The sequence below is a fragment of the Chroicocephalus ridibundus genome, chromosome 3 (genome assembly GCF_963924245.1).
Source record: "Chroicocephalus ridibundus chromosome 3, bChrRid1.1, whole genome shotgun sequence".
NCBI lineage: Eukaryota > Metazoa > Chordata > Aves > Charadriiformes > Laridae > Chroicocephalus > Chroicocephalus ridibundus.
In genome coordinates, this window is record NC_086286.1 from 47,063,148 (window position 1) to 47,077,275 (window position 14,128).

The 14,128-nt window shown below is 51.7% G+C and overlaps 1 protein-coding gene across 2 annotated transcripts in view; it reads right to left on the reverse strand.

Annotated features, from left to right (window-relative positions):
* Positions 1-14,128, reverse strand: part of SLC35F3 (solute carrier family 35 member F3) — a 188,452-nt gene that overhangs the window by 12,028 nt on the left and 162,296 nt on the right. For both annotated transcript variants that reach the window (XM_063329024.1, XM_063329025.1), the window contains one exon: positions 789-1,008. In XM_063329024.1, the coding sequence (XP_063185094.1) occupies positions 789-1,008 (220 nt within the window). The remainder of the gene's footprint in view (positions 1-788; positions 1,009-14,128) is intronic.

Here is a 14,128-nt window from a genome sequence, read left to right on the forward strand (position 1 = left end):
TCTGATACCCCACCCCGCGTACAGCTCTGTTGCCACTTTGGAGAGGGTTGTTCACGTGGGGTATCGGACTAAGGGTGTAAGCAAACATTTGGGATGCCACCAGGAGAGCAGCCCTGGGGGAGCAGGCCTGCCTGCCCTGCTGCCTGGCCCCGTGCCCATGGCTGCTGGCCAGACGCAAGTCCCCATAGCTGGCATCACGCCGATCGTCCACCAGCAACGCGCGCACAGGCTTCAGCCACGAGTGGGCAAGGGCAGCCCAGCTCTCCTCTCTGCAGCTGCTGCTGACTGTCATGGGGGCAAAGGACAACCGTGCCACCCTGCAAGCCTGCCGTTGGGCATAAGAAAGGCGAGGATCCATTAAATTCACAGGTTGGGACCAGAAACGCATTGTGCGCAGCTGGGGCTTGCAGGAATGTGCAGTTGGAAACAACTAGTTCTGGTGCCACAGCCTGGGAATTGTCACTCGGAAGGGGCAGGCAAGGGCTGATGTACGTCCACGGCAACATGGAGATAGCACCTATCCTTCCTGCCATGCTCTGGAGCAAGTTACCTCTTTTCTGAAGGAAAATGCATAAAGGTAGCAGGCTGGGGGAGACCGGGGGCTCTGGGAGCTGGTGGGTGCCTGGGCAGGCTGCAGGGAAGGATGCATCCCTGCTCCACAAGGATTTCTACGCCCGCTTGGCCGCCCGTGTCGGTTGCTGCTCGACTTGGACAGCAGGAGGGAAGGGGAAAAGAAAAGACAGAAGGGTGAGGGGGAAGAAGGGAGACAGAGATAAGGAGTCACTTACCCTCACTCCCATGAACCTGTCCCTCAGAACGATCCATGAAAGCAAGAACACAAAAGCTTTGTTGCAGCAGAACAACACGGAGACATCCGTAGTGTTTATTTTCTTTATTGCATGTAAGTAAAGGTAGTTTGTGAGTGTCCAAAGAACACCAAAGGGTGCTGCCTTGGTAAAAAATACCTTCAAGGTCAAGCCATTGTCTCCAAAAAATCGGCAGCACTCCCTAAAACAAGGAGAGAAAGGCAGCATTACTACACAAACCAGTCAGAGTCTGCAGCAAATATATGCGTTTTTTTTCTTTCTTGCTCCTCTTCTTTTCCTTTGGGGAAAGAGGGGCACACACACCTTATAAAGAGGAGAAGGAAAACAAGTTTCAGCATGTTGCAACAGCCGTACAAACACGTGGGGCCTGCAAACACGGGAGCAAGGAGACAGTAAGGAAAGAGCAAGGGGGGAGGTGAAGCCAGGAGGTAAAATTTCACCCTTGCCATGAGCGCCTTCACAGTGGACATCTTGAAACAGCGTGGGGTCATCCTCCTCCTTTCACCCCTCTGGGCACTGGGATGCTGAGGGGCCAGGGCTGGCAGCGAAGCCCCTTGCTCCCTGCTCCTGCTGCAGCCATGGGACACCCTACTGCCCATCCGTCATCTGCTCCGCAGGGCTTGGAAGGAGCCTCAGAGGAGACCGATTTGGGGTTTTTCTACCTAAGGGGTGGGACCTGGCTCAAGCCCAGCCGGCAGCAACAGGGACAGGAGCAGGAGCTGGGCTGGCAGCTGCCCACTCCTGCTGGGGCCAGGACATGGGATGGTGGCACCCGGGGACACGCTGGGTCAGTTGGAGCAGCAGCTTGGAGTCAGGAGTGTACAGCAAGGGCCGGGGATGCCGCAAATCCCCAAGCGGGAGGCAGCCGCAGCCACAGCATGCATGGCCCTGGCACGGGAAGAGGAAACACCAGCGGTTTATTTGTGTCCCAGGGGCACTGGCGGGCAAAAGGGGACAGGAGGTGACAGGAGCAGCCTGGCCCTACTGGCAGGGGCTGTGGGGGGCCGGGATGGGGCTGCCGGGGGTCACCTCTCTGGAGGAGCTGCCAGGGGAAGCCTGTGTGCAACCCACTTCTGCCAGCTCTGGGAGAGCTGGGAGCTGCAGTGACGCCGCTGTAGGGGACGTGCAATAGCGCACCGAAGCGATGCAGCCGCTGCCAGGCGCAGGGCGCAGCCCGCTGAAGGGGGCAGCCAGCGGTGGTGCCGTGGCCTGGGCTGGCTTGGGTTGCTTTCAATCCTGCAAAACCCCATAGGCCCTGAAGTACTTTACTGAGGCGCTTTGACAAAAAAAATATGAGCAAAATTAATTTTTCCTCTGAAAATGAATGCCAAATAGCTTGTCACTGCTGCCTTGAATTTCAAGCTGTTTGTTTCCTGAGTCTGGGCATGTTAAGTCTCATTATTTGCAGTCTGATGAAAGTGTGATTTTGATCCACTTTCTCAGAAGATGGATCTGTATCAGATGATGACCTAAAGAAACCCAGACACGCTCTGAGCCTCTTCAGATTTCCCCCATCACTAAGTCTATGTCTGTCTACCCCCCCCTCCGCTGCAGCAGGTACAAGGCTGCAGGGCAAAGGAAACACATTTTTTATGTTTCTTGGATTTTCTCGCCTGCCAGTCTCTTGTACTGAGTCATGGCTGAGCAGACCTTGCCCACCTCTGGATGTGATGGCCCTGGGCTTTGGCTGCTGTAGACAGACACTTTCATCTGAGCCACTGGTTCTGCATCGTGTCACTCGTGTCACAGCAAGCACATCAGTGTCCCTTGTCCTTCAGTGTCCCTTGTCCTCTATGAAATTACCTGCTGGCAGCAGCCTATTCCCTGCCAAACCTGTTAACTGCCTCTCTGTGACAGTAAAAGAGCTACCCCTCTGCACCAGAAACCGCAGCTTGACTTCCCACCTGCCAGTGCCATGCAGGGCCATTCTGGGATGCGCACGGCACTGACAGACACTGCCTGTGCTCAGCACGTGGCCTGGATCCACTCTCCCCTTCCACAGACACTACACCCACTTCAAGTCTGGCCTTCAGCCCTGCGAAGCACTGCCTGTACCAGCCGCTTGCCACAGGGGATGCAGGGAGCGCAGGGGCATCCAGAGAGACATTGAAAAACCCAGTCCTGAACTTCATGAGAGGCTTAAACCTGCTTCCCGAGACACCGGGGAGGGTTTGACTTCCAGGGTGTCACAGGCAGCCAGTCCAATGCTCTGAAGACAAAAAAAATTAAATGATATTAAGTAAGATTAGTATGAGAAGGACAGGAAGGCCGTAGACAAATGGAAGGATTAAAATGGAATTTATGTTGGGATCCATTCTGGGGGGAAAAAGTTCCTCCTGCCAAAAATCTGTGCCCTGCATATAGAATTGGGTATCACTATTTCATATACCGTAGAAACATGTGCTTTTACTGTACTGTGGGCCTGATTCTTGTTCAGCAGATACCACTAGATACGTACAGCAGCACAGCCTGGCGCCTGCCCCCACCCTGAAGCACCCAGCGTAGTGCCGTGATGCCCCAAAGGGCAGCCTTGCCCTGGCGCGGATCAGGACCCTGAGCTGCATTTCTCCCTTTGGGAGTCTCACTGGCCTACACAATAAAGCTTCCTTTTAGCTCTTTTGGCTGGTTTCACCAAGTCTGAATTGCTTCTTTAGACCAGCTCTTTATGGCAGAGGTTTCCCCATCGAGCCCGGGTTGTAAGGGAGCTTCTCCCCGAGGACACGCGGGGCTGTGGAGGGTGCTACCAGATGCGCACCCACATGCACAGTGAGTGCTGTCGTCCAAACCAGGCGCACTGCTGAGCCACGGGCTATTTGTGGGGGGTAACAGATGGGTTAGTTGGCTTGCTTGGACCTGGCATCTTCAGCAAAGTCTGAGGAGCATTAGGGGAAATGTGGTATGTTTCGTGCACCAGGATGACTATATAGGGTACAATAGCCCCCTCCCAATTGTCTCCCCAGGTTTGCTACTGCTTATCAGGGAAACTGATTTTTCCCTGGTGCCATAACCCAGCTTGTGAAGCCGTACTAGGAAGCGTTCGATGAAGAGAGCTGTCAGTGAGAAACAGTAAATAAATAGTTATAGGAAGCGAGACAGGGCTGCGATATAACCTACACTGTAATCCCAAAACAGTCGGGGGACAAAATCACTTCAGAAAAAACAACCTTCAACTTTAAATATTTTGACAGAACATTTTGGACGCAGTTGCTCCTGCTGTCCAGTAATTTCAGTTTTGCCCACAAGGGTACATTGCATCCAATGAGTATCCTGATGCTTTATGGATACTTTTTGGCAAAAACAGAGCTGGTGTCCTGTGTCCCTTCAGGCACGCCTGACTGCGCCGGGAGAGCCTGCCTGTGAATATTTTAACAATCTCATCTGCTAACGAAAATGTTACTTTTTAAGACAGACAAAATCCGCCCTATGTGGAAGGCAGCCTGAAAGCATTCGGTGCCCTTTGAAGACCAACTCAGCAGTGTGGACCCTCATGTAAGGTCTGATCCCAGGTCTCCCAAAGCCACGGTACAGGCGGGGAGCTGGAGTCAGTTCCTTGAGGTTTTTATAGCACACAGACTTTTGCAGGTCTACCTGCCCAGGGCAGGCCACAGAGGGAGTCCTGTGCTTGCATCAGAGCAAGCTGGCTGCCTCTGGGTCAGCAGGGAGGTGGCGTTGGGTATCTCCTCCTGGGACAAGTGTGCAGTGGCGGTGGAAGAGCTGCTGGGGAAGCACATCTCTCTGGCAGGGACACCACCAGCCAAGGGCCAGCAGCCAAGTCCTCTCATTTCCAGGATAAAGTACAATTTCTACCTCAGTTTATTCCGGCTTCTGTGAGCCAGCCCTCCTGCACAGCTAGCTCTAGCTCATCTGGGGTGAAGAGGGAGGGTTACCAGATGCTTGGAGGCTGCAGACTCTTCTCTTTGTTGGGTTCATCTCTGGGACTAAGTCCCTGCTGTTTGCTAAGGTGGGCAGAGGTGCCAGAGGTGTGTTTGCAAAGCAAGCAAGCAGGGATTCTGTAAACAGGTGCTTCCCTTTGCTCCTGGTACTTGCCCTCTGAGTGAGTTTTCCAGCAAGTGGAGCCAAGCAGGGTTGTTGTGGTGTGCACACACAACCTGCCCCTGCTGGTCATGGTCGTCTGGAGGCTCCCTCTCCCTGCTCACACTGAGTATGCACTGTTGCCCATCATCCCTTAGACTCACTGGGCAGCTTTCAAAGACCTCCTGGGCCATACACCTACAAGAGTGAGAGCCCCTGGACTATCTTAAATAACAGCAGAGTTAACAGCAAGCAGCCTTATTTACTTTTTGAGTGTATATTTTCCATGTACCTCCAAGACATCCAGCTGGAGGAGGCCTTGAAGATGCTCTGGTAGTTCTCTGTGAGATGAATGTGGGTGTGTGTGGCTCTAACAGCTGACCACTGAGTCCCAGGAACACAGTGTGGTAGTCGGGAGCTCCTGCCCACTGACCCTTAGGTACGTACAAGCAACATTTTATATTTGAGCCAGGAGCCCAAGCTCTGTTCAGAGTCACCGGAGATGGACGTCCTGGAGCTGCCTTTGCTGCCCACCTCAGGAAGCACTGAGCCCAGGGAGACGCTGCTTCTATTTCCCTCCTTCAGCTCTAAAAGGGACGCTAGGGCGAGGAGCACAGACACGGGCACCTCCAGCGCACATCTGGAAGGAGAAACCCCACTTTCTGTGTTAAAAGAGAAATTGTCATCAAAGACTGACCAAACCTCCTCCTGCCTGCATTACCAGAGGTCCTGCGCCGGCTGGTCTCACCTACCACCTCAACACGAAGCTGCCTTGTTGCTCTCTTGCTAATACAGTTTTGTTTGCTGGGCTCACCCTGCTTTGCCCATGGAGGAGTGGGATTTTTGGTATGGACAACGGCCAGAGAGGCCATAGGGAAATGCTGATGCAGAGCTCAGGCGTGCCGTCGCCCTGTGCATCCCCAGGTCATGCTGAGCCTGGCTCTTCCTGGGCAAGGAAGCCACCCTGCAGCTGCCCTGCAGAGCCACCCTGCTGAGATGATCTCTCCTTAACTGTGTAATCCTCCATGTGAGGAGTAAATCCCTAAAACTGCTGGCTGTTTCCAGATAAGGCGGCAGCAGACAGCAAGGAGCTTTGGCATTGCAGGGCGTAATGCCGTATTTTGGAGATAATCTAGCTTCTTGCATTGTTTTCCTTGATTCTGTCGTCATGAGCTAGAGCTCCATTGCAATCACAGCAGTTGGTTTAAAATATAAATGCATGGCATTAGCCATGGCAACAGCAAAGGCCTGTGTAAGACTGGAATGGAAATGTCAAAGGAAGGATACTGGAAGGGAAACGTACCGGCTTAATTGCGGCAGCAGCAATAAAGAAAAGCTTGCTCCCACTCAGAAGTGTCATATCCATGTTCACAGACAATCTGAAGGCTCATGACTGAACTAAAAGGCAGGATTACACTGCTGGGAGGAGGTCTGCATGTGAAGTGAGAGAGCTGCAGCCTGGTGACACGTGGCCCTTGCAAAGTGTTTCCAGAGAGATGTCACACAGTGGACGTGCTGGCCGCGGGGTGTTGCCGAGGGGGCTGCCGCAGCCAGCATCTTCGCTGTATGTTGGGGTGACGGGATGATGGTGCAGGTGAAAAGGAGGAGCACGCGCTCAGCCTGGTTGCTCTCCTCCTCAGGGTGCAAACCCGGGTGGTTGGCATAAAGCCCACAGAGCCCAGGCGGGAGCAGAAGCTGCCGCCTGGCTTTCAGGTCATCCTCTGCACAGAAAGGCAGCGGTGGGGACAGATGGAAACCTGCTTGTAGGTATAAAACAAAGCAATGGGCACCACACGGCATGACTCAACCCACCTTGGTGCCGCTGGTGGGACAAGCCCCCCGCAATAACAGCCCCCGAGCAGGCGTCCATAAGTCCTGACCGGGACAAGCCCCCCGCAATAACAGCCCCCGAGCAGGGGTCCATAAGTCCTGACCGGCACCAGCCAGGCTAGATGTACCAATGGTCCCCTCTCCTAAATGGGGATTCTGGTCCCCCGCTGCTTGTCACAGGTTGTCCTGATGGAAATGTGTAATGTCACTTGGGAATGGCATGTAGCTGCTACGGCACTACAGGAACTGTGCTGGGATGAAAGATACTACAGAAAAGTCTAAGGCGTAGAGATGTTACTGTTTGTATTTTTACTCAGAATTATTTGCTGGTTTCTTAATCTTTTCGTTTTAGTGTGTATCTTCATTAACCCAGCAAATGGCAAATTAGCTCTGCCCCATTAGGCATGTCTCCATCACAAGACGACTAGCAAAAATACCTCTGACACTGGAACTGAGCAATCCCAGTGAAGTAAATCAGAAGTAGTTAGCGCCAAAATTGCATGCAAAGTAAGTGTTAATCATATTGGATGCAAGTGTTGCAGTCAAATAAAACACGACAGTAAAGCTCCATTTCTTTCCCCACTGAGCTCACAATCGTATGTTTAACACTATTCACCTTCCACTGCCTGTTTTGTCTTTAACTGTTGCTAGGTAATCGGGATGTTTCCCCACTGCTTTGAACCTCGTGCAAATGGAATGCTTTTTGCTCCCATTTTGAAAAAAAACCCCACCTACAAAGAGGAAAGGTAGACAAGAACTAGAAAAAGCACACACCGTGTGTTCCCCCAGGCTGAGGGTTTGGGCTCTTGATACTCGCTGCAGGACAAACCAATGCCAGAAAGGTTAATAAGCCATTGAAGCTACCATTACATCTTTGGGAAAGATGCAGCAAAGTAGAAAACATCTGGGAGGAATACACATCCTAAGGGAATACTTCAGACAAGCTGGTTATTTCTCCTTTCCAGACTGTTAACTTTTGTTACAATTTTCTCATTGTCGCAGTCTTCATACTAAGCCTTCTCCTCCGAAACAGGTTTGGATCTGCTGTTGCTCCTAGCGGGTGATATTTTTTCTTTGTAGACTGCGCTTCTTACTTTGACCTTGCAAGGTCTCTACCTGCAAATTGAATTTGGCTAAATTGCTCCTGATTTTCAGCAGAGTGAGCAGCGCCTCCCTGGAGCACAGCAAAGCCACCGCTGCGCCAATGAATCTGGCCTCTTGATTAGAGATTGGCAGGCAAAACATGTTTTGCTAATCCCCGCACTGGTTAGGCCTGCACAGATAAATAATCTGCAGATGCGCTGTTAACAGTAGTACATTTTCCACTCAACGTATGAAAAAAAGAGACACGGACTAAAATGTCATGCCATGTCTTCTGGGGGGACTCGCAAGCCAGCTGCAGTAAGCAAAAGCAAAGAAGAGAGACGAAGTGACCTGGCTGTTAAAAGGAGGGGAGGAAACTAAAACCAAGTTTAATTTCTCGCAATGAAAAAAAAAAATCCTAGGACATTTTTTCATAATTAATCCTGTTAGGACCACAGCATCCCTCATGCATTACGCTCACAAGTGGAGGTCGGTAGAAGACTGCTGTGCAAATAAGAGACACAAGTGAAAACAAAATATTCCTCAAAAATGCTCTGCAGGAACATACACGATGTGTTTCCCAGAAAACAGGATCATGCCTCTAGCTCCGTTTCCCTCCCCCTTGAGCCAATGCTGACCTGAAGGGCAATCATGACAAAATCAGCCTCTCAGGTGGGTGGATTTCAAAGCACGGCAAGTGAAGGGTGAGCTCACGAAACCCATTTTACAGGTGTTCACACTAGGGCATGGAGAGGCGAAGTCCCTGGGTGCTTGAAAGAGGCAGGATGAGGGCTGCCTGTAGGCTGCACCTTTGGAGAGCTGGGAATTTGCTTTTCCTGCATGTTTATTTTATAGCCAACTCCTGTTACTTATCAAGACAGCCCCCGAGCGCCTTTTTCCTGAGTCACCGCAGGTTCACATGCCAGCAGAACAGTTGCACAGAGGCTCCTGTAGCGTGCCCCAGATCATAAAATGCTGCGAATAAACCCGCTAGCCTCAGCACTTTGCAGAGAGGTGCCCAGGATTCCTGCTGTGGCTTTTATTGCCCCGCTGGTCCGAGGCTCCTACAACATAAGCCGTATACCCCTGCCTCCAGCTTTCATAGAATCATAGAATCATAGAATCATAGGGTTGGAAGGGACCTCTGGAGATCATCTAGTCCAACCCCCCTGCCAGAGCAGGGTCACCTAGAGCAGGTTACACAGGAACATGTCCAGGTGGGTTTTGAATGTCTCCAGAGTTGGAGACTCCACCACCTCTCTGGGCAGCCTGTTCCAGTGCTCTGCCACCCTCAGGGTAAAGAAGTTCCTCCTCATGTTTAGGTGGAACTTCCTATGTTCCAGTTTGTGCCCATTGCCTCTTGTCCTGTCCCCGGGCACCACTGAAAAGAGCCTCGCCCCATCGTCCTGACACCCACCCTTTAAGTATTTATAAGCGTTGATAAGGTCACCCCTCAGACGTCTTTTTTCCAGACTGAAGAGACCCAAATCCCTCAGTCTTTCCTCATAAGAGAGGTGTTCCAGTCCCCTAATCATCCTCGTAGCCCTCCGCTGCACCCTTTCCAGCAGTTCCCTGTCCCTCTTGAACCGGGGAGCCCAGAACTGGACACAGTACTCCAGGTGCGGCCTCACCAAGGCAGAGTAGAGGGGGAGGATGACCTCCCTTGACCTGCTGGCCACGCTCCTCTTGATGCACCCCAGGATGCCATTGGCCTTCTTGGCCACAAGGGCACATTGCTGGCTCATGGTCATCCTGTTGTCCACCAGGACTCCCAGGTCTCTTTCCACAGAGCTGCTCTCCAGCAGGTCAGCACCCAACCTGTACTGGTGCATGGGGTTGTTCCTCCCCAGGTGCAGCACCCTACACTTTCCCTTGTTGAACTTCATAAGGTTTCTCTCTGCCCAGATCTCCAACCTGTCCAGGTCTCTCTGTATGGTGGCACAGCCTTCCGGTGTGTCAGCCACCCCACCCAGCTTGGTGTCATCAGCAAACTTGCTGAGGGTGCACTCTATCCCCTCATCCAGGTCATTGATGAATATGTTGAACAGGACTGGACCCAGTACTGACCCCTGGGGAACACCACTCGTCACTGGTCTCCAACTAGACTCTGTGCCCCTAATCACAACCCTCTGAGCTCTATCTTTCAACCAGTTTTCTATCCACCCCACTGTCCATTCATCTAACCCACACTTCCTAAGCTTCCCTATGAGGATGCTGTGGGAGACCGTGTCAAACGCCTTGCTTAAGTCAAGGTAGACCACATCTACCGCCCTCCCCTCATCTATCCATCTAGTCATGCCATCGTAGAAGGCTATCAGGTTAGTCAGACATGATTTCCCCTTGGTGAATCCATGCTGAGTGCTTCTGATAGCTTTCCTTTCCTCCACCTGCCTTGAGATGACACCCAGAACGAGCTGTTCCATCATCTTTCCAGGGATGGAGGTGAGGCTGACCGGCCTGTAGTTCCCCGGCTCCTCCTTCTTGCCTTTCTTGAAGACTGGAGTGACATTGGCTTTCCTCCAGTCCGCAGGCACCTCGCCTGTTCTCCAGGACTTTTCAAAGATGATGGAGAGCGGCCCAGCAATGACTTCCGCCAGCTCCCTCAGCACTCTCGGGTGCATCCCATCAGGGCCCATGGACTTGTGAATATCTAGATGATCTAATTGGTCCCTCACTCGCTCCTCCTCAACCCAAGGGAAGTCGTCTTCTTTCCCTGTTACTTTATTCAATGCCTGGGACTCCTGAGGGCTGGGCCGAGCAGAAAAGACCGAAGCAAAGAAGGCATTCAGTAACTCTGCCTTCTCCACATCCTCCGTCACCATGACTCCTGCCTCATTCAGCAGTGGGCCTACAACTTCCCTGGTCTTCCTTTTGCTTCCAATATACTTGTAGAAGCTCTTTTTGTTGTGCTTGATGTCCCTAGCCAGGTCTAATTCCAAGGCGGCCTTGGCTTTCCTTGTTTCATCCCTGCACGCTCTGGTGGCATTCTTGTAATCCTCCCAAGGGAGTCTTTCCTCCTGTGCACCCGGAGCAGCTCAGGAAAGCTGATTCCCAGTGCTGGGAGGGCACAAGCTCCTTCTCAGCTTCCACGGGGCAGAGGTCTGAGACCTGCTCTGGGTGTGCTGGTGCACTTGCCCGCCCCGCTGCCTGCACTGCCTGCTGAAGGACACCTCAGTGTGGCCATTTAAGCCAGAGAACAGAGGCAGGGGACCGGCTGTGTCGCTCTGCAAAGACACCCTGTACTTATCCGGTCCAGTCTGTCCGTGCTGCGGACTGACCCAGGGCTGCAGAGCCTGGCCCTTTGGTCTCTAATTATACTATGAGCCTAATGGGAGACTGGGGCCCGGCAGGTAACATCAGCCCTGGTGATGGCACTGGTTTCTGGGCTCAGAGGCAAGGGATGCCCCTTTTTTCCTGGAAAAGCTGAGCTGTTCAACTAATACTGCCTGTGGTAATGGCTGGTGATGGGGCACCATTAAGCTGTTTAGTGAGTGATGCACCACGATCGGGCATTTTTCCTTTACTAGATCTGTGGCTGAGAAGAGCTGAAGAAAATCTCAAGTTTGGAGCATCCTATCCTTAGAAAGGACAGGCTGTGATAAAAGCACCATTTTTGCAGCTGATTTCACAGGGAAAAGGTTCTTTAACTCATTGCTCCTGTCTTCAGGGTCAGGTCAATTTGAGAGCATGTCTACAAATCTTACACAGCAGGAAATTCAAGCAGCGGGTCACTCACGGACCACGCTGTGCTGTCACGCCAGCGTGCTGCTCCCAGCCAAGGTCCATGCCAAGTGCATCTGCTCACAGCCACCACGGTAAGGATTTCACCCCTCCCCATCGTGCCCCAGCAGAGATCCCTCCTCCCGTGCTGTCCCTCCTTGGGACCCACGCTGGAGGGGGGTGGTCTCCAGATGAAAAGCGGAGTGGGTTGCAGGGCTGTGCTCTAGCCCCAAGCCCAGCTGTGGGAAGGTGGCAGAGGGGACTTGCCATGGCGTATGGGTGCTGCTCGCATGGGAGGTTTAGGGCTGGATATGGCACCATGGTCACTGGCATCGGACCACCTGCAAGGGAGCAACACTGTTGGTGGGGCTTTCCGCTGCAAGTGGTAATGGCTTTTACGTTCCCTTCCTCTAGGACATTAAGTGGCACAACACGATGCTCTGCCACAATGTATAATTCAAAACATTTATTTTCAGCCTCATTTATTTCCAGATACAGAGGTGGGAGATGGAGCAGCACTGCCCACTTCCAGCTCCAAGTAACTGGGGGCTTCCTTCAGAGGGGCTGCAGGGTGGCAGGTCCTGCCATGACCCCCAGCAGCTCTGTCCCACCCCTGCTGAGAGCTGGGAGCTGCAGCTGATGGTGCCCGCAAGGCGCTCTGTGCTTCTTCTGACCTTCCAGGTGTGGCTGGCAGCAACCCCAGGGAGGGAGTTTGGAGGCTTGGGGTGGGGGCAAGCCTGCAAATCGCACCCTCTTCCCACTGCCTGTGCCCCCCAAGAGCCCTTTGCAGACCTCCTTCCTGTCCCTTCCTGAACTTGCAGGGGGCAGATATGCAACTCCGTGCAATTCCCTAGCCAGGGACTGACAAACCTTGAAACTAAGAAAGGATGAAAAATTGAAGAATCTCCTGGTGTCAGGTACCCCACGCCTGCTTTCCTCAGCTCTGGGGGTGAATCCGTGCAGAGCCAGTACAGAGAAAAAGGCCTGAATTGAAGCTTATAGCAACAGGTAGATCTGGGGGTTGTCACCAAACCTCCCTGGTTACATGAGCTGAAAAATAACTCTCCACGGTATTAAGCAGTTTCTTAGAAATGGGCATTATCTAAAATAGTCCTATGGTTTGTTAATGCCCATCAGCCCATGCATATTTTTCTGTAAGCCTTCTGTCAAATGCAAGAAATGACCACAGAAGCCAATGCAGTGCACAGTGCCACTTTTAAACATCTTTGTCTGCTGTTGAACATTTCTTGTTTCTACACACGACTTGGGGCTGATGATCTGCCTTTAAACTTCTATCTATTCCAGGAGTTTCCAGCTCATTTGCAGAAAACTCATTCTGAAATAAGAACATTATCTTCTCTTAAATGAAACCAAAAATCTCCAGGCTGATCTTTCTTCTCTGAACTGGAGAGAGAGAAGCAATTGGTTTTGCTCAGCACTGTACACGTGCCAAACTAGGCATCTGCACAATAAATGGTCCCAGGAAATGCTTAGCTATGGATTTACATAATACACCAGAATGGCTCCAAAAGAAGCAAATAATACAAATCTTACAAACCACCTGAATACACATTTCCAAGACAAGCCTTAGCACATGCTCAGAAGCCTTAATGAGACACTGTTTAAACGAATATTAAAAAAAAAAAGCTTAAAAGAACGAGACCAAACCACAGGGAAAATTCACATACTGTAAACTGCCTTAGCAAAACTCCCCCAGGGTGGGAGTCTCGGGCTGCAGAAGCACAGGGAGAAGTCTGCAGCTTCCCCTGGGGCATGGTCCTCCATCCCTACAATTTAGCGTGCCTGGGGCACTAAACCTGTTCCATTTGCTCTGTCCCTTTCCAGTGAAAAGCAGCAGTTCTAGGATAGGCTCTACAGCTTTTACATACCTAACTGCAGCAAAGGCTGGAGTAAGTGGATAGCATTAGGATTAATATTTCATTCAATTTTTGCACCCGAACATGCAGCGGAATTTTGCATCTAGGTTGTTTTGTCATGGGAGCAGGACCACCTGCCCTCTCTGACAGGACATGAAGGAAAGCGTTAAGGAAAAGGTAAAGTTGTGCAGCAGCACTACTGCGCTGCTGATACTTTAGAGGAGGAGCGTCGGCTGTAGCAGTGTGAGCAGACATTGCAACAGATTTCCCGCAGAGTCACATCTGTCCACGAGCACCAAAGCGAGCTGAGCTCTCTCCAGCGTGTGTCATCACAGCGACAAGATGGTCCCTCTGAAGTCCCCCTTCAGCATGCTGTGTGGGGCAGGCTGGCGTCTGTGGGTATTCCATCAGGCCAGAGGGGATGTGCCATTTTGGAAAATGCAGCAAATATTGCTGGCAAGAAGCAGCTTTTAATGTGACAACATGCATTCAGCAATGAGACAGCTGAAGCTATCACATAGTGCATTGTCCAGCATTTTCTGCCTTTACACCTTTGAGGTACCCAGAGCATGCAACACTTTATACTCTTCTGGATAATCATAGGATCATAGAATGGTTAGAGTTGGAAGGAACCTTAGGAAGAAGTTCTTTACAATGTGGGTGGTGAAACACTGGAACAGGTTGCCCAAGAGAAGTGGTGGGGGCCCCATCCCTGGAGACATTCAAAGCCAGGCTTGACGAGGCTCTGAGCAACCTGAT